Below are 17,972 nucleotides of genomic sequence, written 5' to 3'. Positions count from 1 at the left end.
TTGCCCAACGTCGCATCCTGTAAGGGGTGTTCCCGACGAAGACCTCCAAACTTGTGTCCCTATTCAGTAACGACCTCCCCCTCCCCCCCCATGACACACCTACCTCGCTCACAGACTCCCACCCTATTTTTTCGTCTGCCTATCCTTCCCCTGCCAGCCACATCATCCATACTCTCCTCCACGCTGTTCTCGGTCTGCCTCTCCTCCTCCTCCCAGCCAACCCTCTCTCAAACTCCCCTCCATCTCATTTTTGATTCGCCTCTCCTCCTCCCAGCCACATACTCACATACCCTTCTAGATGTACTTGCCCACTTTGTTCTCGGTCTTCCTCTCCTTCTCCCAGCCACACCACTTTTTGAACTCCCCGATCTCATTCTCTCTCATCTTATTCTCCCTGATCTCATTCTTGGTCTCCCTCTCCTCCTCTTCACCACCACAAATACCAGACACATTGTTGTATTAAATGGATATGGAGTGGCAGTGACTTTTGATGTTACAGTACCTAGTTCAGTTAATCTCTCTCTCTCTCTCTCTCTCTCTTAATGGCTGCCTAGTGGTCCAGTGGGTTTAGGTGCCCCGGCCAGAGGGATCTTGTAAGGGTTTATATCTGAGGTATGGTTGGGGTTTGTCGCTCACCCTGGCCTTAGAAATAGGGACCTTGATTAGCCTTCCCCAGTTCTTGTGTTTCTGATGGGTATAAAAGGACTGGATGATGGTGATGATGATGATGATGATGATGATGACGATGATGATGATGATGATTGGACGATGATGATGATGATGATTGGACGATGATGATGATGATGATGATGATGATTGGACGATGATGATGATGATGATGATGGCAGTGAAATTCCAATCAGTGACTAACGCCTCTCTTTTTCGGCAGGTCTCTGATTCAAGATGGAGGAGGCAGCGACCCTAAAACTTCTGGACGCCTCCCTCACCACCCCCGACCCCCTCTACCCCTCCTTCAACCCCCTCCTCACCTCCTTCGCCTCCGCCAACCTCTCTCTCACCACGGAGGAGATGCCCAGAGTGGAGGAGCCCGTCAGATATCCGTACTATGTCCTGGGCTTCACGGCTGTTAGTGCTTTCATCATCGCCATCCTTGGAACTTTTGGTTAGTACTGGGGGTGGAGCGTTATCTGGCTGCATAATTGAGAGAGAGAGAGAGAGAGAGAGAGAGAGAGAGAGAGAGAGAGACATCATTAATGAATGAATGAATGAATGAATGAATGAATGATTGAATGTTATTACCTGCAGTCCTTGTAATATACCTGCTGTTTACAGTTCAATCCATAGGACTGCTTCTGTAAATAGCAGAAGTGTAGGTAATAATGGATTTTAACTGGCGATTTAGCGTAGCAAAAACGCAAATGAAAACATTTTAATAAGGACTTATTACCTCCGCCAACGAAGTTGCAGGAGGTTATGTATTCACCTATGTTTGTCTGCTCGTTTGTTTGTCCACACAGTGTCTCCAAAAGTTCTCAGTGAATTTCAGTGATATTTTGTGGAAGGGTGTGCCATGGACTAAGGAAGAATTTATTAAATTTTGGGGCGGATCGGAGCCGACATTGGCGAAGGTATGCGCTTTCTGAATGCTTTATAGCTATTATTATTATTATTATTATTATTATTATTATTATTATTACTGTAATGTTATGATGATGATAAAAATCCACACGATCTCCATCATCACCATTATTCCCATACAGGCAACCTTCTAACCATCATTGCGTTACCCATGACCAAGAAACTCCGCACCACCGCCACCGCCTTCGTCGTCAACCTGGCCGTGGCTGAACTCCTCTTCTGCGTCTTCATCTTGCCCATGTCAGGCGCCCAGTACCTGTACCTGCAGAGCCATTCCGAGGGGCTTCTCACAGACAAACACTGCATCTTCTTTGCCTCACTGCGGTATTCCCTGACGCAGAGTGAGTTGCAGACCATCCTGGCTATTGCACTAACCAGGTAATTGTTGCCGAGGGTGAGAGAGAGAGAGAGAGAGAGAGAGAGAGAGAGAGAGAGAGAGAGAGAGAGAGAGAGAGAGATGGGGAGGTCAGTAGAATGTACAAAGTGGAGCAGAGAGAGGAGGAGGTAGAGGATGAAAATGAGGCCCTCCTTTCCCTCTGAGGTTTAATCATTCAACCAGACACTCGAGGTGAGGTGAAAGGATGTGTTTTGATCTTGTAATGCCACCAAAGATGAGTAGTAGTCATTGACCATTGAATTAATTAGGCTAAACTACCTTAGGTTTGGGGCTATGACGACTTGAAGGAGCAATATGGGATTTTTTCTTCTGGATACACATGGTAGATGAGTGTGTGAATAAGCAACGTATGGAAATTGATGAGGTTAAGGGATTGACAGGAGTTTGAGTTCGTTAGATGAATTATATGTGGAAACGTGCATGACAAGGGTTCCTGGGGTTGCAGCAAGAACAATAGCAGTTATATTGTGTACCGTGGCATGAACTGTATCTTTTATTAATATGTATTGGTCATGTGTACCTTCGTATAAGTTGTATCTTTGTATATGTTTCACTCTGTAAAATGTATCTTTTAAATAATCTTGCCATGAAGCTAATATCACATCCATCCACCAGAGCACTGGCCGTTGCAGCTCCGACGTTATACACATGCATCAACAAATCCACCGTCATCGGCTGTTACATCGCTTTCATCTGGCTCTACTCGTGTGCTCTCAGGCTGCCTGCTGCACTGGGGGTAGGTGATAGAGAGACAGGGGGGAGTACCTAGCCACTAAAGATTGGGTTAGAGAGAGAGAGAGAGAGAGAGAGAGAGAGAGAGAGAGAGAGAGAGAGAGAGAGAGAGAGAGAGTGACAGAAAGACAAACAGACAGACAGATTTTGCAGATTTGGGTGTAATAAAGTGAAAATGGTAAGGGGATGTGTGGTGTCTCATTATGGATGGAGTGGGTTAAAGAGGACGTTTGGGCATTGATAGTGTCGATGACGTAATGAACCGCCACGTTAGCAGACCAAGAAAAGCATGGGACGAGGTGCTAATACAGACCCGAGGCTTAGGAGATGACCGGAATGCTGCAGGAGGATGTGCACCTTGGAAAATAGGCATCAGGGTATTTGAAAAAGTGACGTGCAGTGAAAGAGACAAAAAATTTAGCAGCTTGTGCCTGTGAATGGGAGTCAGAATTCCAGTGGCTTGAATGGTGAGTGAATGAGTCTGTGGCTCATTTCAGTGGGCTTAATATTGTTTAAATTTACTGTTTTTTCTTGCTTTCTGGATCCTACGCCACTCCATCCTTAGGTGAGAAAAAAGTGGTTGGGGTGATGATGATGATGGCGCTGTATGAGAAAAAAGTGTCTGGGTAATGATGATGATGGTGATGTATTCAGAAAAAAGTGTCTGGGGTAGTGATGATGATGGTGATGATGTAGGTGTGATAGTAGTGTAGTGGGTTAATCGATGTCCCTCTCCTCACCAGATCATGGGTCGGTACTCGTTCAACAGCGACACAATGGAATGCGACTTGAGCGGGAGGAGTATGCAGGCCAGGATGATCTACATTGTTATTGAGGCCATCATACCTGTCATACTCATCTTTGTGCTCTACATTTTTGTGTTTGTTATGGTGAGTCGTGCGCGGAAGATGGGTACAGAGAGAGAGAGAGAGAGAGAGAGAGAGAGAGAGAGAGAGAGAGAGAGCATAGATGTATATGTAATTCCTATATGTACAGTATTAGGGAGTGAGGTGAAATGGTACAGGGAAGAAGAGTCATTGAGATGCATATTGTCACGATGAAGGAGAGAGAGAGAGAGAGAGAGAGAGAAAGAGAGAGAGTGAGAGAGTCATTAATTGATTCATTTACTTTCAGAGTACACAGCATGCACTCTCCATGACTCCCCATCAGTGTATTCTTCTCAAACTAAGCCTCAGTGCATCGACATGTTTTTTGGTTAATTCTTCCTGTTTCCAGTTTTTTTCCTCCCAGTTTAAGAAGAGCCTCTTGCATCTATAAGGTTATGATGGCTATGTTCAGTTAATCCGGGGAGGGGTTGAGGGGGGGGGGGGAAGGAGTTCAGAACCTTCTCCTCTTTACTATGGCATTGAAAGCTTTGATACTTGAGTTCAGAGCTGTAGTGTTTTGGGAGCTGTTTTATGCTGATGATCTTGTATTGATTGCTGAGAGTGCTGAAGGGGTGGAAGAAAAGTTTGAGAAGCGGAGAGATGGCTTGGAGGTCAAGGGCTTGAAGGTAAATGTGGGTAAAACGAAGATAATTATCAGCAGAGTGGATGGTGGCTGTGTGATGGTAAGTATAGCATGGCTTTATTTTATATTTAGGAAGGGTCTGGGTTGTAACGCAGTTTTGTGTACTATGCCTATCATCAGACAACTTGCCTCTTAAGCCTTACCCCCTTCTTGAAGTTGTGGACTTATTTCTATGGCCTGCCACTCTCTCGGCAGTGGGTGATGGGATTGGGACATAAGAGACAAATTGCCTGGCAGCGGATACATCTGTACCTGCACACAGATGGGTACTGAAGAGAGGTAGTAGTTAGCAGGGTAGGTTGCAAAATGTTGTGAGCCCTGAGTGTTGCATATGCAAGGGGAATCGTAAATGCTATTAGTATTTATGTTGTGTGACTTCTGTGGTGTGTCCCTGGAATGTATAAAGGAAATTTGCTATTTGGGATAATGATCAGTGCAGGTCTTGGGATGAAACTAGCTCCATTACCAGGCACAGAATTGGTTGGAAAAAGTACAAAGGAGTATTGTCGCTCGTGATGTATAGTGGACTTTCACATGCAGTATGTGCCGCCTTTTTTAGACGTATCGTGTATGATAGCAAAATGTGGCCAGTAAAGGATGAGGATGTTAAGATGAGGGAGTGAACTGATATGTGGATGTAAGATTGAGGAGTAACGATTCTTTGAGGGACAAGTTGGATAGTGCAGCATTGAGGGAATGGTTTGGTATAATGTGAATTAGTTAACGTGATGCAAATGGGACGACTGAGATGGTATGGACGTGGAGAGAAGGGAAAAGTTTTTAATATGAATGTTGAAGACATTGCCAAGCAGCAGACATAAGAAGAAATGGGGTGAAGTTTTATATAAACACCTTAGGGTAAAGGGACTAACCAGAGATGCTGCAAAAATTTGAGCAATGTGGAGAGCATCCATCAGGTAACTAAGGCATACACATGCTAATATGGTCTATGCTTAGAAATTACATATAAGGCAGAGATACTGATGAAAATGAAACCCCATATCAGCTTTCATGGCTTGCCTCCCCCAGGTTGTGAGACGTGCTGTTATACGCAACAAGAAATTCAGTCACACCTTCCCACCAATCCAGCACCAGGTCTTGCTGATACTCTTTTGCATGCGTCTGTCGGGGATTGCATTTTGTGCTTGCATCTTCTAATGCATGAAGGTGTTGTTGTTGACTTATCATCTGTATGGGATTTTTTTGTTGGTACCCTTTTCTCTTTTAGTGATGTTGATAGTCATGATTGTGTGTTTACCTTTTTTTATTCTTTTTATTATGTTGATAGCTGTGATTGTGTTTTGTAGTGATGGTGATAGTCATTATTGCATTTTGTGTGTGTGTTCGCACGTACTTATGCATGATGATGACGAGGGTATTAGTCTTGCTGTTACTTGTATTTTTTTCAAAGTGATGCTGATAGTCATGATTGCATTTTTGTTTGTTTGCACCTCCTAACATACGATGATGATAATAATGATGATAATGATGATGATTATAGATACCTGTCCTCGCATTTATGTAACATGTTTACTTACGGGCATGATTTGTTTGATAAGTTGGTTTGTTTATTGACTCCTTTATTTCATATTGCATATTTTGTCTTGCTTATGTGATTTTCATGTGGGTATGTTTGTGTTCTCTTTAATGGCAGTCTTTAAACTCTGGCTTCCTTTTTTCATTCTTATGGGTGGGCATTTGATTATTGTATATCTTGTTATTTAATTTCTTCAGTTTTGTGTGTGTTTACTTACAGCATTTGTGTGGTTCATGTGGCTGTGTTTACCCAGAAATGTTCCCAAGCATGCTTTGTGAATAATTTGTTGTTTTATAATTACATTACAAATTTATTATTGTCTGCATTACAGGTACAGATAGGACGTTATTATTCAGGAAGGTATTATTTATTTATCAAGAACAGTTTGAGGTACTTATGAAACCAGTAAATTGAGGAGTTTCAGCCCTTTGCAATGGTAACCCTGTCTTTATTCTGTCAGTCTCACAAAGTAAAGTTTTTCTCATACCTTTTATCACACTCTCTTTCCTGTTACTAGTACATTCGATACACTGTCTGCATGCCTTACTGTTACAATAAACGTGCAGCACATTCTTTCCACACACACTGACCCCTTCAGTATCAAGCTCTAATGCAAGAATTAATTGATTATTAATTTTCTCAGTCCCTCATTTGCACAACTTGCCCACCCTTGACTTGTATTCCTCACTCTGTATTCTTCATGCCTAGAATTTTCAGTGTTTTAAATAACTATGTGTCCAGTCATCTGAAAGTGAATAGATCTTGATTTTTTTTAATTATTTAGAAAGGACAACAATTGCAGTCTTTTAGCCATTGATTCCTCTTTCTCTTCAAAGGAAAATATACAGTGTGTACTATGTATTAGAGATATGGCAGCCCCACCGCCCACCACCTGTGGTGCAAGTAGCCATGTACAGTCCTGAACAAAATATTATTTAATATTTCATCTCTTCTGTTTGATGGTGTTTCTAACTTGATAGAAGCTTGGTTTGTTCATTTGTCCATAGATGATGATCTTTGATATGATGCTTGACATAGGAAAGTGATGGACGTGCCTTAAGTATGAAGTAGACACATCAGAAAGGGGATGGAGAGATTGCAGACTAGTACTTCATGATGCTTTGGATCTTGTCCCTAAAGAATCAACTCGAATGCCCCATGTGGTATTTGGAAACTGTAGTCCAGTTTTGTGTATTTACTTCCCAGGGCTTCCAACAGATTATGTGTAATGACCAAATATACACTGCAGTATTATAATGTATACCTAGCCAGATCGGCCCAGGCTGGTCTAACGTATTTGTGTGTGCTTATTTACGTGCACAGGTAAAGATGAGTTCTCACCGAGTAGCCCAAGTCTCCAGACGCGCCACGAGTGGAGGCAAGGCTAAGGTGGTGCCTCCTCCCCCCTCCACCTCCACAACCTCTGCCTCTGCACAAGACTCTGGACGTAAAGGCTCCTCATCTAGTTTCAAGAGTCTCAAGAAGATGATGTCAGATAGCAGCCTACGCTCTAGATTGTAAGTATATAAAGAAAAGAAGGAGAGGACGGGAACTCATTCATTTCCTTCACTCACACTATTGAGTTCTAAATTTTTCCTGAACTGTCGGCAACAAAAATGGTACCGTCTCTCCCACATCCCTCTGAAACAGTCAGGTGAATCCACAGCAACTGACACTGATATCTTTAACTGGCCACAGATCAATGTCATCAGTGTCAGTTACTATAAGTTCAACAGACTGCCCCTCGAAGTATCTTGGAGAGGGACCAGGAGAGAGGGAAGGATTTTTATTTCCCATTTATACATTATTACAGTGAGAACTTTGCCCTTTTTTAAGTTATTTGTTGTGTTTATTAGTTATGGGACGAATTTGAGGCTTACATTTTCGTACCATTGACTTTTTTATGTACTGGTTCTTCTCATTTTTATATTGTTGAAGTTTTATAATTGCTTTGATATTTTGTTGTATTGCTTATTCAGCCAGTTATTTTTAGCAGTTGCATAGTCTTGTTTATAGCAGTTGCTTAGTCTTGTTTTAATATGTTTGCATTTACTTCGCCTTCATTCTGCTTTATTCATTAGCTACTGGGTTAGTTTTTTTTTTATGTATAATACATTACTGAGTTATTATTATTATTATTATTATTATTGCTGTTCTTGTTTTTATTATATTCTTACCTACATTTCTTTATTTTCCCATCTTTTCAAAATCAGTTTCCCATTTTTTCCATTCTTTTTCTTCGTGTTCTTTTTTCCCCCAACACTGCCCCTTTAGAATTCCGTACCGTCGGCAACTAGGGTCGTGACGCTGCTCCCTCTCTTCTCTCCATGGACTTTTGAAAATTAGTGAATGTGCAGCAAACGACTCTGATGACAACAATCTGTGGTCAGTCAAAGTCATCAGTGTCAAGTTACTGTGGATTCATGAGGCAGGGGTGTTTTATAGGGCCCTACCTCAGTCAGTTAGGAGGCTCGTATTACCTCTTCCTTAGCTATTTATTTTTGGATCTGGCTGTTTAATATAATCTTGTACCTTAATTATGTAGAGTATTGCAGTATTAGAATTATTTAAGCACAAGGATAATAGTAACGTATAATAAGCAAAATAATTCGCTTACGTAGAGGTGTTTGGGACCTTCCTTAACATTGGACGCTTCTTCCAGACAATTGATTTTTGATATTGCAAATTAGCGTTATCTTGTATGCTATTTATGCTGTTTCGGTGTCGATATAGTTTGTATCAGTGACATACAAGAGGATATTGAGGCATAATATGAAAACAAAAAATAAAATAAAATAAAAATGGTAAAGAAGGAGTGTTACAAATCTCCAAATCTACTGAAAATATTACCCTGATTGTTGAGTCCATGAAGAGAGAAGTAGGAGAGGTGGCATGACTTTGGTTGCCGACTGTGCCTTTCCTCTTATAGTAAGTACATTCTCATATTTCCGCTCTTGCTGTTGCATCTTCTCTCTCTACTCTTCATTATTGCATCCTGCTCTACTATACTGCTTTTTCTACTCTTCTCTCACATGCCAAGTGACCGTCTCCTAACATGTACAGTATTAAACAGATTATCAGTACTGCAGTTCAGATTATACCCAGCCCCCTATCACTCTCTGACCCAAATTACCAACATCACATTGTCCAATCGCAGACAGAAGTTCGCCTAATATTTCACTTTTCTGCTACTCACTTTCTTTTGCTGGCTAATATTCCTAAGCTGAGAGTGGTTTGGTATGTTCCATTTGCTCATTGGTGATTCTTTGTGACTTGATCCATCAGAGGGGAAAGTGATGGACATGCCCCAAGTGTGAGTTAGATGGAGTGAAATAATAGGTGATCTTGTGTTCCTGAGTGTAACAAATTCTTTTAATATGTACATACAAGTGTTATATGTAGCTAACTCTCCACTCGTTTATCCCATTTATCTCTTATCATTTCCACTGTAAAGTATGGAGGTCTTCCCACGGATCTCTAACTAGTGTTTAATACATGGAAAATGAGCCAAGTCTTGCTGATATAACGGGAAAAATGCACATCATCCTTAAATCGAAAAGCTCAGGGTGATGATGATGACCTGGGAAAAACTAATAGTAAGTAGAGCATTGACAAAATTACTCCATGTTTAATAAAATTTCATTGGGCAGTCTTGTAGGTGACAGGAGAGTTCATAGCACCTTTTCATGAGGAATTTATTTTGCATACTTCACCTTCATATTTTTTGTATGTTATTAGTCCCCTACCAGTCAAACCGGTCGAGGTCTGTAGGTTTAAGCCGTTCCGTCAGTCCTTGCGCAATTTCGTGTCAGCTTGGTAACTTCGACATGCATGGACAGATTTTGATATAACTTCACACAGTTGTTCCCCATACCATGACGGTGTGTCGCCTGCAACAACCAGCCATCCACTTCCAAGGTCATTGTCGCACTTGGGGCTCAAACAAGGTCGGGTGGTGTCATACTTAACAGCCATACCTACATTCGTGTCCGCTCTGTGTGTTGTCTGGGGAGATCACTGAATGGCTGTACATACGTATTGCTATCATACCCACATTGTATACACAGCATATATGTATGATTATCATCCGGTAGGGCACTTTGTATTGCATGACAGTACTTGGCAGGGACTTGTTTTATATAATTTTAATATTCACATAGTTTGCATCAATAACATCTATCTGCCTATCTATTGCCAGATGCCTCAGTCCCTTAAGAGGCAGCCACAAACAAATTTCCTTTATTTCGCCCTGTCCCGTGCTATCTCGCTGCCTTTCCCCCAGGCCTATACTCGCCCCCCCTCTCTCATATACCTTTCTGCCCCATCCCCGCATCTCATCCTCGGTCTCCCCTTCCCTCTCAGTGACATGCAAAAGGATGTTGAGGTGTAATGTGCAGAATAATGTGCTAAGGAAGAAGTGATACATAATCTAAAAAACCACTTAGAATACTGTCCTGCGTGTGTATGATCAGTCGTCTTGCATTAATAACAGTGTAATGTTTCCTTCACAATACAACCATAGTTTAGTCAGTGGGAAGGCCTCTGTTGTTATCAGCTGAAAAATATAACAACAACTTGGCAGATTATTGTAAATTAATCAACATTCCCCCGTTGTTCTTTGCCCTTGAAATTGCAACAGCTTTTTGTATACGGTATATATATATTTCTCGATACATTGAATATATTTTTGACGTATTTTGGGAAAGAACGTTTTTTTCTGTGCATTTTGAGAGCATATGTGACATTTTGGGAAGGATTGTTTTCGATATGTATTTTAAGATGATTTTTTTCACATATATATTTTGGGAAAAAGTAGTTTTGATATGTACTTTGCGTTTTTTAATTAATGAATGTAGTTTTTGTATACTAGTTTGTTTTATGGTTTTGGGAGAAATTCTACCCATTTTTCCTCATGTTTGTGAAAGAATGTGTTTGGCTAATTTTTGTGAGATTGGCAAACAGCTTTTGTAGATACTGACTCAGTCCATATTTTGAAACCAACTTCTTTTGTGTGGTATGTAAGCAACTTTTTATTTTCTTTCTTTCCAATTTTGAAGTCCACCTTTACCTTTTTTTCCTGCAAGTTTTTAAAGAGTTTTAAGAAAGGCAGTTTGCTAGTGTTGGGAGTGTTGTGGTAAGCTGACTCACTCCCGCCTCTGCTCTCTCTCATCCCGTTAGCTTGCGTGCTGCCCGCATATTCAACTGCAGTCGGTAAGTTTGCATGCATTTTTTTACCATGTGTTTTATTTTATAGGGATGGATCCAGGGTTTCAGCAAAGGAGGGGAGGGAGCGTCATGTAGTGTTTCTTTACCCATTGATGACAAAGTTGTATCAGTCGAATCAAATTTATACAAGAATGTACTGAAAAATGTGCATTCTTTACGTCTTTTAATTATTGTGTTTACTTATTGCGATTTTATTTAAGTTTTCTGCATTATCAAAAGGCAGTGTTTTTCCTTTTTGATAGTCTGTGAAGAAATATGACAGAGGTGAAAACGGGGAGATGGTATCTTCTAAGCCCCCCCCCCCTTCTTCCCTTGGATATGTCAGTGTTGTATTTGCCGTTTATAGTTGTGTTCTTATTGCAGCAAAAATATCTTGTAGTTTGGGGTCTCATTGGCATTTGTGTCTACTTTAAAGATACGTAATTTCAAGTATATTCTCACAGTTGGCCAGGCTTGTTAAAAGGAGTCACGATTCAGAGGTTTTGATGGGTGATTCAAATGAGAGCCACATTACAGGATAGGCTTTTGATAGTTCCCTCTTTGTGTACTTCCTCCATTCTTATTTATGGATGCTACTTCACCCCATCTATATGTGGGAAAGATGGTAAAGATAATAAATAATGATATATGTTCTGAGAGGTTTGTGGAGATGTTGTTATTAGATTGTCAGATTGTTAAAGGTGTGTCTGGTGTTAGAGTTTGAGGTCCAGTAGTCTATTTGTATGTGCTGTTTGTGTGTGTGTGTGTGTGTGTGTGTGTGTGTGTGTGTGTGTGTGTGTGTGTGTACAGGATATCATCAAATCACTGTGCCATAGAAAATGTTACCGCACCTCATCAGTACCCCCCCCCCCACGCCTTTATGTTCCTACCATGTTAATACTGTAGCTAATCCCTCTGATACATAGGGATGCCTTTTGTATATAATTCTTGCTAACACCAAGCCGTTTTTATCTAGCATAGAGGGACCGCTTTTACAACACGGGTCAATGAAGGATGTATATAACCCCTCACATTCAAAAAAGTCTCTCAAAAATGAAATAAAATAGGGTGGCAACAAGAATGATTTGCCGAAGACACCACTGTAGCATAAGGGTTAGGTTTGGGATCATTTGTGTGGGTATTTGTTTGTCTGTGTGTGTGTGTGTGTATCGTGTCTTTGCTTTGCGATATGTAGGATGTGCATGCTTGTATAAATGCTTGTGTGTAAATACCTATACCAAGTAAATGTGATACTGATACATACTGCTGTTTATGCGTGTATATATGTGTAACTATACTATATGTATGAAATATAGCTGAATAGTTTTGCTGTATTCTGGGTGGGGTAGTTTATACTCTTTTCACCTTAACCTGACCTAAAATTGCCACCTGTCCATCTTAAATATGGAGTTTTAACAGTACAGTAGATTAACACAAGAATATGATGCTAATCACACAGATGTGCTGTTAAATTAATGTATAGCCATAGCGTTGTCTATTTCTGTCACAGAGCTACATGAAATAATCTACAGAAGGACGAAAATATGGACCAAGTTAAGGTGAAGAGAGTATAGTTATAGGATGGCTGTTCAAAGGTGGCTGTGGAGTTTTCGGGATAGTGATAATAATACAGTACATCCTCCCATATTTTAACATCCAATTTCCAAAACCCTCCACTTTCCAAAATATTTTTTCATGCAATAATTGGGTGTCGGTGCCATGTGTCCACAAACAGTCGATGCTTATATGAAGATGAAATTTATTTTTGGACAAGTACTGTATAATAACAGAAGCTATATTACCAGTGCAAGGTCCTTACTGCATATACTGTTCATGGTATTGTAGGCTATTTTTTTAGTTGATTTTCTTGTAGTTGCCAATATGATTCTACTTTCCAAAATAGTTTCCATAAAGCCTTTGGACCCACGCATTTCAGATTTGAGAGTTTATAATGTAATGCGATAGTGTGCATGATTTATCTCGCTGCCTCTGATAATATAAACACTTGACCTCTTCTGGCTTCCCCACAGCACCCGTCAGTCGTCAACGGTGAGCCAGCGCCTGGGTACGAGCCGCCGTGACCTCCGCGTGGCCCGCACCATCTTCACTATCTTCATCCTGGTGCTGGTGTGCTCAGTGCCGGTGATGCTCATACACGCCATCGACAGGAAGGTGACCCAACCCACACGCTTCCTGCTCCTCCATGTGTTGTATTGGGTCCAGTACTGCCTCAACATGGTGGTCTATGTCCTGATGAATCGACAGTACCGGGACGCCTATATTGATTGCCTGGCGCGAGTATTCCCAAGGTGAGTTTCTTCATTGAGGGGAAATTAATGGATGCTTAGCTGCCTTGAATATCTTGACTCTGAGCCATATTTCCTTAGTACCTCTTCCTTACGACTCTGAGCCATATTTCCCTAGTACCTCTTCCTTACCATTTTTTCTGCATATTGTGAGACATTAATAACCTGTTGTTTATTTTTAATGGAGATGGTGCCAATATTGTGAAGTCATAAATAACATCACGGGAGAAGTGAGGTGACGTAGACAAGATAAATCATTAAGGCAGAGGTGCTAGAAAGCTTCCTATGCCAGGCAGAAAATGGCGCTGTGTGTGATGTTGAAAGAAAGAAAAAAAATATTGTCTAATTAATATGCCTTATGAGGGGAAAGCTTTGCTGCTGCCTTGCGTATCTTGAAGGGTAGCACACTACTTAAGTTGTATGTGGTGGGTACTGTGTAGAAAGAAGGTAAATTCCAGACCTGATAATGATCATGATTGAAGGCAGTTATAGTTATGTGTAATACAATACCTGTAGTGTGCTGTACTTGTAAATATATTATACGTCTTTTGCCCATGATGCTGAAAATTTTGTAACATATACATAGAATATAGCATATTGATTAAAAAGCAAATACATATAATCACTGTAAGATAATTATTGGTAAGATGTAATAAAATACACAGGATAAAGAATACAAGAGTTGGGCTTGTGTAGTTATTTATGCACATGTTATGTGTAGAGACCGCTGACATTGCTAGCATTTGTAAGTCTTTTCACATGATGGCAGCTCTTCATGTACTGCAGTCTTGAGCCATTTCCTGCATGATTTTCAAAGGTCTCCATGCAGGACCATACCGTACCTTCTTCCTTGATCTGCCTCTGGGCATTCTCTCTCTCTACACTCACACCCATGACCCTCCTAAACCGTTCCTTCTGCCCCCTCCTCGCAAACATGTACATAGTGCTATACTGTAATGGTATATAAACTGTAATATCATATAATAGTTAAACTGCTGTGTCTGTGTGTTGTATGATCGCTGTTTTTTAATGTCATGTTAACCCTTTGACCAGTACTGAATGCTGTTTTAGTACTGTACGGTGACTCTTTTGTTTAGTATACCATTAGGTCAACACACAAGGTCGTATTCTTAAACCAGAGATCATAGAGAGGAAGAAAAAGCCCCCCAACCTTGACAGTCAGTGTTATAATGCTTGTGAGAATACATACAACACAGGGTGACCCGAAGCTAGAAACTCAATTAGTGGTACTTTATGTGTTGGCAGCATGACCAAGTCTGCTGGTGTGGGCGTGGGTGTGGCAGTGGGAGTAGGAAGTGAATAAACGGTACAGGATAGACACTGATAAAGCCAACTGAGCCATATCCATAATGCATGAGAAATTGCCCAGTGGATTGAAAGAGGAATGTCATTTATGGGCCTTCCTGCATGAAACCTGTGTGAGGCTTTAAGAATTGGCGCACATATTTTTTTTTCTAAGTCCTAATCTTCCCCAAAAATAGAGTCCATAATAATCAAGGTTACATCCAGGTCCTTAATTGTACTAGTGGGTTAGCAGGAACCATCAGGAAATAACTTTGTCCAAATATCTGACTGGCCTGAGAGTTGTTTTGATGTTCTTCCAGCTGTTAGATGGACACAGGGTTAAGAATACGACCAGTGGCTTTAATGTGCTTTTGCTTTAGCTTTCTCTATGCTTACTTTTCCTGAATCAGATGTTTATATCCTTATTGCTTTCAAGAATTTTATAAAATATTATAGTAGAGTTAATAGTTTGCAAACTGACAGGAAGTTTTTTTTTTCTTTTTTAAAGAAATTACATCAGGTTTGGTTAGGAAAGGTATGGATATATTAGGAAGTCAGGTTATGTAAGGTTTACATTGATTAGACTGGTTTGGTTGCATATAATTTTGTTGATTTTGTTTAGTAAAGTTTGTGTTCACTTAGATGGGTTTAAATCAGGCTGTTTGTTTATTAGGTTTTTGTTCGTTATACTGTACAATATTTTAACCCTTTGACGACAAGAGAAATCTTAACTTTCACTCTTTCTTTGAATTAGATTAGAGATGGCCCTTCATTGTTTGAGGGTTGAAAACAGTCTTCAGCTGCCCTTTCATGCCAACTAAATTCCTAATTGTTTTATTCTTTCTACCAGCAGACAATTGTACAATGTCCTAAACTTCTTCAGTTGTTCAAATGAGATTCTTTTGTCCTTTCGCAGTCTCAGTAAAATTCCGAAAATTGCTATTTGAAGTTTCGTCGTTACATTTGAATCTGCCTGTATTCAAATTACAAGTGACCTCTTCTCTTCTAAGGGTTAATCAGTTGTACATTTTACAACCAAAGTCATGCCAACTTTCATTTTTTTTTTCTCTCCATGGACTTTAAAAATAAGTCAGTTGAATCTGAAGCCAGTGATGCTCATGACGCTGAACTGTTGTCGAATAGTCACCAGTTCAGTGGCTGCAGATGCGCGACACTGATTTCAAAGTGCATGGAGAGGGAAACAGGAGAGGCAACTTGACTTTTGTTGTCATTACTGTAGTACAGTTGAGGACAATATATCAGTCCACTTCATTCCTATAAATAACGAGACAGTACTGTGTGTACTGTAATGGTATTCAAAATCCAGTCCTGTAGTGCGATCATCAGAGTTCAACAAACTTTCAGAATATTGTGTATGTGTTTCACAACTGACTACAAATTGTGTTGATATTGCTGTCCACAACTCAGCTTCCAACCACCTGAAAGATCTGACTGGCCAAAGGGTTATTGTAGCAAGGCTGTTAAGTTTAATTGTACCCCTGTGTGTATTTAGTTTTATTCGCACCAGGTTCCGGCGGCACCACGGTTGGCGGTTCTTCTGGGAGCGTGCCAGCATCTCATCCCGCCAGCCACCCAACCTCAATTCCAAACCAGGGGGTGGTGCATCATACCATCCTCATGACTCATCCGCATCTGAAGCAGAGCCCGGGACGCCTGCCATACCTGGTGGAGCTACTGCAATCCAGGCCAAACTCAACACTATTCCTGAGGGTCACAGTAGCTCTGCCGCCAATGATAGCGTGTTTTCCGAGCAAAACCGCAAGTCGCAGGATTCTCAGGAGTGTGTCCCGGCTCCATGCAGGCTGACCGAGAAGGATAGCATAGATGAGGAGAGGAGCAGCAGTGAGGAGCGGGAGGTTGAGGATGAAGAGAGGTCAGCGCTGATGGACAAAGAACACTGGGTCACTCAGAACGGTGCCACGGGATCCAACGCACCAGACTCGGAATCCAAAGTTTAGAGATTTCCCACTCACACATCTTGTTTCGTTCCAGTCTTAGCTCAGAATGTAAGGTGTACACATTTTCTGCCAACTTAACTTATCAGCTTAAGGTATCTCTGTCTGCCTCCTGACTCAGAATCCAAATGTAGAGATTTGTCACTGACACACGTTGTCTCGATGCACCTAACTTAGACTCTAAACTGTAAACATTCTACTCAGTCATGTTATTTCATATCAGCTTGCAGTTTCTCTTTCTCCTTCAACTCAGAATCCAACATGCACTGTAGATATCATCCTGGCCAGACATCTTGTCTCTTTCTGCTCGAAGCATAAAGTGTACATGCTTTCTTCCTCACATAGCTCATGATAAGGTATGTGAGAAAGAAAGTATGTAAGGTGATAAGTGATGTTATCCCTTATCACCTTATGGTATCTCCTTTTCCGCGTGACTAAAAATCCAAAATGTAGGCAGGCAGTCTCCTAGTCATTCCCAGCTTGTCTCCTTCCAAACCTGACTTTTATTCTAAAATGTCCCCATCTTCATGTTCGCTTAAATTATCACTTTCCAATAATGTCTTTCAGCTTAGCATGCCTCCATTGACTTTCCATCATTATTTTTTTGCTCTCATTCACGCTCATAGACATACGGCATCAGTTTACAGAATACCGCGCTCTTTTGTAATTATTATTTTTAAAGTTAAAGCAATTATGATTTTACTCCTACACTCCAGAAAATAATTGAAGTGTTACCTGTTACATGTTGTGTTAGTGTCTCATGCATGTCATTTATGCTCTCCCTGCTCTGTGCTGTAATTATTTCTTTCTCATTATTTCACAGATCATCGCTTCTTTTGCCATTCCCAAAGTTCATACCTGAATATTTCTGGTCCATTAGCAAGTATCCACATTTGCTTAGACATATTTTTGCTGTAGATTGGTATTAGTTGTTTGTAGCTCTTGTTAGTATAGTAGTAGATTGTTACTGTGTTATATTACTGTATTTTTTGTTATTACTGTTTAATGATACATGATAGTGACATTATTTTCACAGCTTTTTCATTGTTATTACAGTATATTGTATTGTACTCTATATTTTGCTAACGTCCCAGCAAGGTACAAAATACTGTAACTTGATGCTTAAGTCTTCTCTTAAATATATGTGTGTGTGGGGAGGGGGGCATAGATAGAACAGTCTTTTCCCTGAGGGCCAGCAGTCCTCCTTCATTCCACACCTTCACATGTCATCACTTAGTTGCTAATGCCATTTTTGTATTTTAAATTTGTTTTAACAGTTGAATCTCAGTCTTGTTATGTGGGTGATTTAAACTTGACTAGGGCTACTTGTTTTGGTTGCTGTTGCCATGACAGCTGGGGAGGTTGACTCATCGGCCTCGAGAGAG

At 40.7% G+C, this 17,972-nt stretch overlaps 1 protein-coding gene across 1 annotated transcript; it reads left to right on the top strand.

Annotated features, from left to right (window-relative positions):
- The first annotated feature begins 903 nt into the window (after positions 1-903).
- Positions 904-16,764, top strand: LOC145406795 (protein trapped in endoderm-1-like). The gene is made up of 9 exons (XM_080277892.1): positions 904-1,123; positions 1,722-1,977; positions 2,612-2,732; positions 3,472-3,618; positions 5,288-5,353; positions 7,119-7,312; positions 10,974-11,006; positions 13,031-13,309; positions 16,140-16,764. The coding sequence occupies exons 1-9, from the start codon at positions 904-906 to the stop codon at positions 16,588-16,590; spliced, it is 1,767 nt and encodes a 588-aa protein (XP_080134018.1). The 3' UTR covers positions 16,591-16,764.
- The last annotated feature ends 1,208 nt before the right edge of the window (positions 16,765-17,972 follow it).

The sequence above is a fragment of the Coenobita brevimanus genome, chromosome 71, assembly GCF_032717465.1.
Source record: "Coenobita brevimanus isolate Jiangsu-jjx chromosome 71, ASM3271746v2, whole genome shotgun sequence".
NCBI classification, from domain to species: domain Eukaryota; kingdom Metazoa; phylum Arthropoda; class Malacostraca; order Decapoda; family Coenobitidae; genus Coenobita; species Coenobita brevimanus.
The sequence above is the reverse complement of the archived record's forward strand: the minus strand, read 5'-3'. Positions and strand labels throughout refer to the sequence as shown.

Excerpts from the sequence above, each read along its gene's own strand:
- LOC145406795 (XM_080277892.1), top strand. The coding sequence starts at position 904 with ATGGAGGAGGCAGCGACCCTAAAACTTCTGGACGCCTCCCTCACCACC. Across the intron at positions 1,978-2,611 it reads CTGGCTATTGCACTAACCAG|AGCACTGGCCGTTGCAGCTC; the intron begins GTAATTGTTGCC and ends TCCATCCACCAG. Across the intron at positions 7,313-10,973 it reads AGCAGCCTACGCTCTAGATT|CTTGCGTGCTGCCCGCATAT; the intron begins GTAAGTATATAA and ends TCATCCCGTTAG.